This window comes from Gossypium hirsutum, chromosome D08, assembly GCF_007990345.1.
Source record: "Gossypium hirsutum isolate 1008001.06 chromosome D08, Gossypium_hirsutum_v2.1, whole genome shotgun sequence".
NCBI lineage: Eukaryota > Viridiplantae > Streptophyta > Magnoliopsida > Malvales > Malvaceae > Gossypium > Gossypium hirsutum.
Window position 1 is genome coordinate 38,178,403 of NC_053444.1, and position 11,267 is coordinate 38,189,669.

Here is an 11,267-nt window from a genome sequence, read left to right on the forward strand (position 1 = left end):
ACAAAGGAATAAAAAAAAGAATAAAGAAAATGCTCATGAATAAATAAATAGAAGTGCAATTTCAGAGCAATCCCTACTCACAATCGTTTTCACATTGGAACAAGAAGAATTTTGACTATGAAAACATAAAACTAAAAACTAAAGAAAACTGAAGAAATAAAATTGCTTTGCTACGTCGACTCCTCTCCAAATGAGGTTATAAAGTTGTTTATATAGGCAAAAACTAGGTAAAAATTGAAAAGACTAAAGTGTCCTTTCAATTATAATTTCAATTAGGGTTTTAGGTTAGAAAAGACCCCTAATTGCCTTAAAATTCGTAGTCGTCGTACGCAAGAATTTTTGGGTCACGCAAAAGCTTGTGCCGCAACACAAGGGTCTTGAGTTGCAACACAAAGTTCTGTGTCACGACATGCACACCCTGTTTCGCCTCAGGATTTCTTTTTTGGCTTCGAAGTTTTGTGTCGCGACATTGCATGCCTGTGTCGTAACACAGTAGTCATTCTTTGTAATTTTTGGCCTGAAATGACACCCTACACACTCAAGTATCCTATTAGTCATTCCCTAGACCCGCATTGGCCTAACGGGTTATTGAAACATTAGAAAAATGCGTAAAAACGCTTATTTTGCTAATAATTAAATCTAAGCTACTAAAACTAAAAATACATTAAAATAACATAATATAACTTAAAAACAAACTCCTTAAGTGTTGGGAAGTACTTAATTTGCCATTATAAATTATGGCAGGTCACTTCAACATATGTTGATCTTCCACCGGTGCCGCCAATAAGAACGACGACACTAAAAATTTTGTTTTATAAATTCATCTGATGTAGCTAAAGAGAAGGGCGACACCCATTAAAATATTTTTTTTTCTTTTTCTCCTATAATACTCGTATTTTTAGTGGGTATGTACGAAAATACAAACAGGTGTTGCCAATGGGAATAATAAAATTTATTTTATTTAAAAAAAGGCCAATTATGAGTGAGTCAATGATTAGGAGTGGTGCCGTCAATAGATATAGTGACATCGTTGTGCACAGTAGAAAATGAGCCATTCTTGTACAAGATTTTACACTTGAGTTATTTTGGTAATTAAACGGTTCAGTTTCGAAAAGAAAACTAAAACGAAATACTGCTTGCAAAAAAAGAAAAAGTCCATGGTCATCCTCGCCTCATTTGTTGAACATTGACCAGGTTTCAATTGGATGCGCTGAATGACAGGTGATACCCAATTTTACAAGCGAAAAGTCAAACCTAACTCAAACAATGCTACGAGACGACTGAGGATGCCTCCTTACCATCAACTTCCATTTTCCTACAAAATCACCCTGCAAACTTTAATCCTTGCCTAATATCTCCAAACTAAGCTGAACTCTCCCTAGAGGAAAAAATCCAATGGAGAATTCAACTCAAGAATCCCACCTCCGATCCGACAACGCCGTAACCTACGAATCACCCTACCCACTCTACGCCATGGCCTTATCTTCCACGCCCGCCGTCACCCATCTCAACCACCAACGCATCGCTCTCGGCAGTTTCATCGAAGATTACGCTAACAGAGTCCACATAATCTCTTTCGACCCTGAATCACTTACCCTCACAACCCACCCATCTTTGTCGTTCGACCACCCTTACCCACCCACCAAACTTATGTTCCAACCCCACCGGAAATCCCCTTTCTCTTCCTCCTCCGACCTCCTCGCTTCATCCGGTGACTACCTCCGTCTCTGGGAAGTTGGGCACTCTTCTATCGAACTTATCTCCATTCTCGACAACAGCAAAACCAGCGAGTTTTCTGCTCCCTTAACTTCCTTCGATTGGAACGACGTTGAACCCAATAGAATCGGAACATCCAGCATCGACACCACCTGCACCATTTGGGACATCGAAAAAGGCGTTGTGGAAACCCAATTGATTGCTCACGACAAAGAGGTTTATGACATCGCTTGGGGTGAAGCTAGAGTTTTCGGTTCCGTTTCCGCTGATGGGTCCGTAAGGATTTTCGATTTAAGGGACAAAGAACACTCAACCATCATCTACGAAAGCCCTCAACCGGACACCCCTTTGTTAAGATTAGCTTGGAACAAACAAGATTTGAGGTATATGGCTACGACACTAATGGATAGCAATAAAGTTGTGATTTTGGACATAAGGTCGCCTACTATGCCGGTGGCTGAGTTGGATAGACATGGAGCCAGTGTCAATGCGATTGCTTGGGCTCCCCAGAGCTATAAGCACATTTGCTCTGCAGGGGATGATACGCATGCCCTTATTTGGGAGTTGCCAACTGTAGCTGGGCCTAACGGAATCGGTCCTTTGTCTATGTACTCGGCTAGTTCCGAAATTAATCAGTTGCAGTGGTCTGCTACTCAGCCTGATTGGATTGCCATTGCCTTCTCCAACAAAATGCAGCTTCTCAAAGTTTGAGGTTTCCTGCTTGAAATGTATTCAACTCTCATTTTTGTTGCATATAATGCTCACGCTTGTAATTAGGTGGGAGTTAAAAACTGTAGAATCAGTTTTATTGGCTGATAATTTTGCTAGTACTTTGTAAGACCAGCTTTAATCTACAATTATTTGTTAGGTCCTCACAACAAATATGAGACTCGAATGCATATTTGGATTTTGATTGAATTTGGTTATTGATATCATATATATATATCACTCTAATCTGGCTAAACTTCTATTTATAAATAGTAACTTTTAAAAGATTATAGAAAATGATTTCGAATTTGCATGAAGGGAAAATAGGAAAAGAGTGATGCTGCATGATTAAACAAGAGACGCCCGATATTGATTTGCTTTGGGCCCGAACTGTGGAAAACGTTACTATATGTACGTGGTTTGGCTCATCAAAGACTGATAAACAGACAGGAACAGCGCGATTTGACCGTGACCGTTAGTCTTGGGAATTATGCCACAAAAAATCGTAGCAGACAAGGAATATGGAACAGAATAATCAATCTATCTGATCATCTCAAAATGTCCACCGCTTAATTTCCCAGGCAAAACCTTAACCAACAAAACCCAAACATTCTTTTTCTTTTCTTCAGCTTCAGTTCTGTTCCTCCAAATGGGCATGATCATTGATCATCCCTGCAACGCATCTTCCTTGTACATAGACACAACACGCAGTAACATGTCAAAGACGCCAGAATAGTTAAACAATGCCCAAAATAACACGAAATCTAGCTTGGGTCCTGCCAAGCCAATAACTACTCTGCCTGACCTATTCCTAACTGCAGTTTCCCTGCTTTTCTCTTCTCTTCCCCTAAACCCAACCATACCCTCTTCCGCAAATTCCTTTCTTTCCCCCAAACCCACGCCGGTTTCCCAAAATGACCACCACATCCCAATCCAGGACATCCTTTGCAACCCCACAGGCTCTCTCTGATTGGCTCAAACCCCGGTTGTCTTCTGACTCGCTGGACTCCTGGGGGTCAAACCTGGAACCAAAAACCTCCACAACCTCTGGCTGGAACTTTCCGAAGGTGAGACATCGCTTGTCGACTCCTCCCCTCCACTCCGTACCGTTAATGTCGTTACGGTTCGTATACTCGGTAAAGGTAACCTTGTCCTCGTCGAATCTCGACAAGAATTGTCGGACGGTAGTTTTAGGGATCGGTTTAGGCCGTTGTCCGAGAAAATGAAGCCCCATGAAACTACCGAAGAAGCCGTGGCTCGAGCAGTAAAAGAGGAGCTTGGTTCTTCCAGGATCGTGAGGATTGTGCCAGGGTCTTATCGAAAGAAACTGGAGGAGCGAAATTCGGCGTCGTATCCAAGGCTGCCGGCACGTTATGTTTTACATTCGGTAGATGCGTGGGTAGAAGGTTTGCCTGAGGAAGATTTTGTTACTGAAGAAAAGGAAGAGTACGAGGATGTTGATGGGACAAGGGGATTGGAGAAAGCGGTGTCTGTAAGGAAGCATTATTGGGAATGGGTTTGTTCTGATTCTCTTTGCTCCTGAATGGATGCGAAATTTTGGTTGAATTACTTGGCATCAAATAGAAAGGTTATAGATTTCCCTTTTCTTGTTATTCGAGGTTAAAGCTGAGATGCTAAAGAATTAAAAGTAGCTATCTTCGTGTAGTAAAGAAGAATATTTGAACTCTATATGTATATACAAATCTCTTCAAGTTTCGCTGAAGTTAAGATTGTTGAACCACGTTCGTCTTTAATTAGGAATTGATTTTGTAATTGACAAGAAGCAAGTGGAATTGGTGAACTGTTTCTTGTATTCAAACTTTCACACTGAGCTTGCTCACTCCTTGGAGCATAACATTGATTGCTGAGTTTTGTACAATTGCAAGTGAGTAGGATTTAGGAACATATAGAATGGTCTTTGTGAATTTTGGCCTACACAAGTTTTGCCTGAATCAGCCTCAAAGTTAAGTTTAGTTCTAACAAGGCGAACTAAGTTACATCTTTGATCGAAAAGAATTTTCGATCGCTGCTTGGTTTTACGTGTGATGTGAGAAGAACAACTAAATACAATACAGTCCTATGGTTCTTGATGTGGAACCCTCTTGCTCTCTTTGAATGGTAGTTAGCAAAATACACTGATAACATCCAGCATAGAGATTAAGGAACTTTCTGTGAAGTTTTGAGCTACTTGATGTTCAAGATTATTGCAACTGATTAGGTGAGCAATGGTGAAACAATCTCTCCTCATATAAATATATATACACATAATTTTACACTAAACAAATAAACTATGAACCTTCATTTTCTTTTTCATACTCAGCCAGGCACTTGCAAAGCAGAAATTGTCGCATTACAATCCCTAAGTTTCAATCTTTCTGATAAATTATCAATTCAGAGAATACATACAGTTCATATGACAGTGAAAATTATAGAACATCAAGCTGATAAAGATAGAAACTAAATAGCTTTCAAGCATATAGTTAAACATCATCTCACACAGCGGTGGAACACTGAGCCGCTTGATTTGAACTCAATGGAGCTGTTGGGGCATTAGGTCCAAAGGACATAACAGAAACACAGTTAACGTTGAAGCGATATTGGCCGGAAACCCAAGTCCCAACCTTCCACCTGAGCTTCCCATTTACCTTCAGGTTCAGGACTATTCTCCCGGCAGTCTGGTCATGTTCGACTTCGTAACCAAACGACAGAGCCACAGGCAGCCCTATTCCTTGTAAAGATGTTGTTAACAGGTTGCTTTCTTCATGTCCATGGTAGAAAGGTGGAAGAAAGCTGTCAAAAGTAATTTGTTGGCCTTTATATGCAGCGAATGCTTGTAGCTCATCGTAGTAAATACCAACCTTTTTATTCGGATTTCTGGAGAGCATGGTGAATTGGATAGAGGAGTTGAGAAGGTGAGTGCCGGAGAGGCTGAGTTGGTATATATCAGCTTCCCTGAGGGAGAACTGAGGCTTTGCTGGGTGAAGGGTAAGCCAGATGAGGAATATGAAGGCTAAAACTATGGAAAAAAATGAAGAGAAGGCAAAGAATAATTTCTTATAGGACTTGTCAATGGTTAGTCCTCCTTGCTTGGCACAATGTTCTGGAGATTTTGAGAAGACTTGAGACATTTGCAAGAGGGGAAAGGGAAGATAGAGAAGGTATAGGAAGGCTAGGAAAGGAAGCCAAAGCCAATGTGCTTTATAAAGGGAGAAGTTGGAAACAGAAAGCAACAATTATTTTGGCTATCATACTTTTGACTTCACTATCTAACTTCTCCAAAGCACCTTTAAAATCTAATTTTGTAAACTATGGTACCATGACTCCTTTTTCCAATTTTCTTTTAAGATATCTAGATTCAACATATATTCTGTTGATACTAAGTGCAAGGAATAAATGAGGAGGACGTTGTGGTGATCAGAAGGAAGCTGGTTCACCTAAATAGGCAGAGAACAGAGAGAAGGTAGTGAAAGCTAAGGGTGCTGGTTGCAGAGAGTAAGAGTTCAGCTTTAGACAAGTATGTATGCATTAATTTTGCTTTCTATTAACCAAATATTCCATTACATTTAATCATTTATCATGTATTTTCTCTCATTTTCATTTTCCTGTTGTTACAGAGCCAAAGGCTGCTACTTGGTGATTACCAACTTTATACACAACCAAATTACAAATGGCACATCAGCTAAGGATGTTGAATATATCAAGGTGTCCCAAGAGCGCCCCATTTGGATCATTGAATATGGTTGCTTGATACTATATCTCAGATAAACATGCAACAGGCTTGAATTACAAGTTTTATACACTGACTACTTTACAGGAAGATACGTTTTAGTATATGCAGAAAAACACGAGGATTGAGAGGGGAAGGATATCAACCAGAATAATTGAGAGGAAAAGTAAGGCTTTTAAAAGAGCTTTAAAGAGAGAGAGAGTAGCCATAGCTTTTCAAGTCAATTGGATGCAAGTGAATTGAAGTGATGTCTCTTTATAACCCACCTTGTTTAGTGAATGCAAAAATGGATTTCCTCAACATTTTTAACAAAGTCAAAGTTGCAGAGAATTATAGTTTGGATTTTTCTTAACAAAGTCAAAGTTACAAATTGCAAAAAGAGAATTACATCAATAAAATTTAAATTCTGATCCATCATTAAAATGTAAATAAAGAGTTTTAACCATTGTTTTCTTATGTTGTTGACAACATATTTTTTGTTTTGAATTGATATTATAATCAAAGATACTAGATGGGAAATCATAATTTTTTTTTCAAAGTTTGTAAATTTGAAGTTGTACTATAAAAAGAATCTGCAAAATTGACCTTTTAGGAACAATGGGGGAATCAACCATCCTAATAATTTTTGGGTGTCTTTAAGTAGCCGCTAAGAAAAGGTTATAAATTATAAACAATATTGGCTAATGGGTTTATAGTCAATACGTGAACGACCTTTCTCCTCTATCATAGCCATGGATTCTTCGGCTAAGTCGGGTTTGGTAGGGAAATAAGCCAAGGGACCCTCTTAATTTTGATCTTTGAAAGGGGTTCAGAGATGTTTGAAATTAGAGAAAAGGAGAAGGGTTTGCGTTTCAAAACAACTTTCTTTTTAGAGTTGGAGCCCTTCAACCAAAGAGTGTTTAGATGAACATCAGGGGGAATTCATAAAACTTTTGTAGGAAGGTAAAAATTCAATTGTAATTTTAATAGCCTAAATGTTTATAATTTTTAAAGGATTAAATTAAAATTTTATAATTTTTTGAGGAGTCAAAGTAAAATTTTATCTTTACGAATTTAAAATTTTAAAATTTTTAGAAAGACTAAATAAACAATTTTTCATTTTAGGGGCATCACTATTGTTTTTTGTTGGAGAGGGTTCAAGTTAGTATTAAGGACTAAAATTCAGCAGAGAAGTCAAGATATTAAAGTTAAAATTAAAAAATTTTAGAGAGGTTAAAGTTAAAAAAAAATTATGTTAAAATGTTTTAAATTGATTTTTTTAAAGGGCTAAAAATGTACATTTTCTATTTAATTATAAAACTAAAAAAATTAAATTAAATTAAATTGTTATTTTTAAGATGAGCAAAACTTAAATAAAAAGAAGAAATATTAAAATTAAATTTCAATAGAAGACTTAATAATACTAACGCGAGTCTTTCAAGTGTTGCGACATTGATTACTTCTCAAAGACTTGATAATAATACAAGTCGTACAAGCCTTGTGACATTGATTACTTCTCATCTAAGTCATTAATTTGCCAATGTTTTAGCAGAGGAAGGAAAAAGACATTAAGCATTTTATTTTTGATAGTGGATTATGGCTGGTTACAACACTTCATTTTATTATCTTACAATTTACTTTTAATCATCGTTTGAAAATATAATTGGTGATGTATCTATGAAGGCTAAAGACACGACATCAATTTTAAAAAGTTAAAAATTTAAATAATATACATTTTATTTAAAAAAAACCTAAAATACAATATTATTGAGAAGATAATAACAGATCTCAAAAAATTGATCTTTATCAATTACAGAGACATTTTAATTATTTTAATTTAAAAAAAAAAAAAAACCACCAATGCTTAGAATCACTAGTCGTCTTCCTAAACAAGGATAATCTGTATGGTAGTGGATATTGGCTGGTGTAGCAGGCCTAACTGGCAAACCGGCAGGTAAGCCTTTCTGCTTCTCCGCAATCAATAATCATATCAAGTCTATGTTACATGCCAATAAAGTTTTTAAAATTATTGGTATTAATATAAAAAATATAATATTTTAAATATATTAAAAAATAATTTAAAAATTAAATATATTTTATATTTATTCTCAAACTCAACAGAAAACACTAAAATTATGGTAATCGGAATCAATTGGTAAAAGTTATATCAACTCATTCCAGTTCTTAGCCAATGCTAAATAATTTAAATTTTATTTTTTTATGACTTTTGACATTGTTGGTGTGTTTCAGTCAAGTAATTTTTATGTTGATTTAACACCCTTACCATGCATGGAGAATTGAAAGTGCAGCTATTTCATACAGAAGACAACTCATGGGACATAAGCTTGATTGAGGAATTATTGATTCCTTATAATGCAATTGGAATCTCAAAGATCCCTGTTAATATTCACAAGCCTCTAGATTGTCGAATTTGGCACTTTAACCAGAAGAAAATTTATAGTGTAAAGTGGGACTACAAGATAGCTCTAAACATGTGCATTAATACTCACCAATAAGCTGTTGACAAATCATAGTAATGCCTTCAGAATAACCCTCTACCACCAAAAATTTGTCAAAAGTAAAGCCATGCTTTTTGAGAAAGGAATTAATTTAATATCAAATTGTTCATGTTATAATTTTGTGTTTAACATTTGTTTGGAGGTTATTTTGAATGTTATTTTTTGTATCTTAAGTTATTTTGGAAGTTACAAAATTATATTAGGAATAAAAAGTCATCTTTTGGTTTGTTGTTTGCAAATATTGTGTTCATAGTAGGAATATACTTGGAAAAAAAAAAAGAGTTTTTGGGTGCATGTATTTCTTATGGATGTAAGTTATATCTATTATCGTATTTTTTTTTTTATGAATGTTTTTCTCTATATTTTAATTAATTTATAATGAGTTGTAGATCCAAGAAGCAGTAAACACAAAAACGAACGTAAGAGAATCCAATCCGACAAGTCACATTTAATTAATTTTTTAAAATTAAAAATTTTTAAATTTCTATTTTGGCAGGGGTTCCTCCACACAAAAGTGTAAATGCTCGTCTTGGGCCAACTGCCAAGGACGGTCTAGTCCAGCAATGTTAGCCCACATGATGAAACAGAATGGTACTTGACAGGCAATGCCACTGGCAGGGGTATTAAGCCCATATAATTTTAAGGGTCAGTAATCTTCCCAATCGTCGAAAGGCCTAGAATGCTACAACATTGAAATGGCATTTTTTGTATCACAATTTTGATTTCTTAAACATCTTTATCTTTGTAAAAATTATTAACATGCTCCTTGGAGAGTATAAATGCATCTATCACGCAACAGATGCTTTTTTCCAATAAATTCTTGGTTTAATAAAAACGAGAAAATTTGAAAATTTTGAGATTTTATGTCAAAATATCATCAGATATACATTTATTTTAATGAGTTAGTTCAACTGAATTATTAGATTTTACAAAATTTCAAATTGAATTATTTTAATTTGATTTCATTTGATTTGATATAACGTTCTAAACTCAGTAAAAATAAAAAAAAATGCATAGGTGGCTTGATTTTAAATGGTATGAGAACCTTATAAACTCCCCTTCTCTCATGTTTTATGCATGCCTACCATACCTTTTAACTTCTTTAAAGGCAGCCAATTAGAGATTGAAATCTTGGTTTAAGCTGTCTGCTATCAGTCCATGACAAAAACTGCAAGATTTGATTAATCATCTGAAGTTGCAGAATTTTCAAATTTATTCTAGTTGTAAGTCACATCTGACTAATAATGTCCATATCAGAATCACATTATTCCTTGCACTAAAACATGCTGATTTTACTGAATTTCTTTTTCAAAGGGAAAAAAGAAGACAAACCTCTTGTGTCTCAAGTAGTTTACGATGAACACAACTCTACCTTATACTCTCTCTTTTTTTCAATTAATAAAATATAATTACATCATATTTTTTAAGTACTAAAAATTATAAATACATAACGACACAATTTTAAAATCTAAAATGATATTAGTTATTATAAAAGTTACCAATAATACTGAAGAAAAAAATTTCCCTAATTACTTAACAAAATCCAAAATCAAAATATTGTATAAAATATGATAGTCCCACAAATATTTTACAATATGATTACTAATCAAACTAATAAGAAAAATATTTATCTAATTACTTTAGTATTCTGTATTTTTTGAGTTATTCTTTCTCTAACATTAAACATATAACCATTGTTATCGTCCATTGATTATTGACCAAGTATAAATAATAAATAATAAATACTATGTAATTTAGTTAATTATTTAATTAGCCAAAATATATAGGAAATATCTCCCATCAATAAAAATTTTAAATTATTTGAATGAAATTAGTATAATAACATATATTAAATATTATATATCCTAAAATTAAAATTATTATTATTGTATAAAAAAGTTTTGAACTCAAATAATGTACAAACATGTTTAGAAAGTTATGGATTAATTAGATTTGATTGTAATTATCTACGTAATTATTTCAATTTTAACCCCTAAGAATTAGATAATATAATTAGGAGGTTCCAATTACACTAAATACATTAATTACTCAAACATGACACAATTTTAATTATTAAATACCCACACACAAATTTTTTAGATTTTAAGGTGATGCATATCTTTTAAGATATATTAGAAAAACAAAATATGCAACAATTTCATGATGCTGTATACCATCTAAATGAAACAATAGAATAATAATATATTGTGTTAATTATTGATCCTTAGTGTTAAGAATAATCGAACAACACTGAATTTAAAACAAAAAAATAAAAATAGGACCAGTAAGTATTGATTTGTTTTTCTCCTAAAATCAACATCCAAGTAAACAAATGTGCTTACCCTTCAATAATCAAATACCTTTCATAGCCAACAAGTTTTTGTCTTATTAATGGAAAAAAAATAATATACGTAAACCACGTGTCATTAATGCCCAAATTCTATTTTTAAATGAAAATATCACTTATCTCGTTTACATCAATCTTTTCGTATGCGAAAAATTTCGATTTCTTTTGTACGAGAAGAATACAATTATATTAGACTAGTCGAGTTGAAGCCACTTCAGCACAATCATCATAAAATTTTTAAAAAAATTTATTCGGGAATTGCATACATCTA

At 34.2% G+C, this 11,267-nt stretch overlaps 2 protein-coding genes and 1 pseudogene across 2 annotated transcripts; 2 read left to right on the top strand and 1 right to left on the bottom strand.

Annotated features, from left to right (window-relative positions):
• Window positions 1-1,273: 1,273 nt before the first annotated feature.
• On the top strand, window positions 1,274-2,634 carry LOC107909399 (protein TRANSPARENT TESTA GLABRA 1). The gene has a single exon (XM_016836899.2). It carries the CDS (start codon window positions 1,396-1,398, stop codon window positions 2,425-2,427), a length of 1,032 nt encoding a protein of 343 aa, XP_016692388.2. The 5' UTR covers window positions 1,274-1,395; the 3' UTR covers window positions 2,428-2,634.
• Window positions 2,635-3,338: 704 nt separating this feature from the next.
• On the top strand, window positions 3,339-4,147 carry LOC107906627 (uncharacterized; annotated as a pseudogene).
• Window positions 4,148-4,774: 627 nt separating this feature from the next.
• LOC107909406 (NDR1/HIN1-like protein 26) lies at window positions 4,775-5,602 on the bottom strand. Its single transcript, XM_016836910.2, has one exon. It carries the CDS (start codon window positions 5,550-5,552, stop codon window positions 4,917-4,919), a length of 636 nt encoding a protein of 211 aa, XP_016692399.2. The 5' UTR covers window positions 5,553-5,602; the 3' UTR covers window positions 4,775-4,916.
• Between the last annotated feature and the right edge of the window lie 5,665 nt (window positions 5,603-11,267).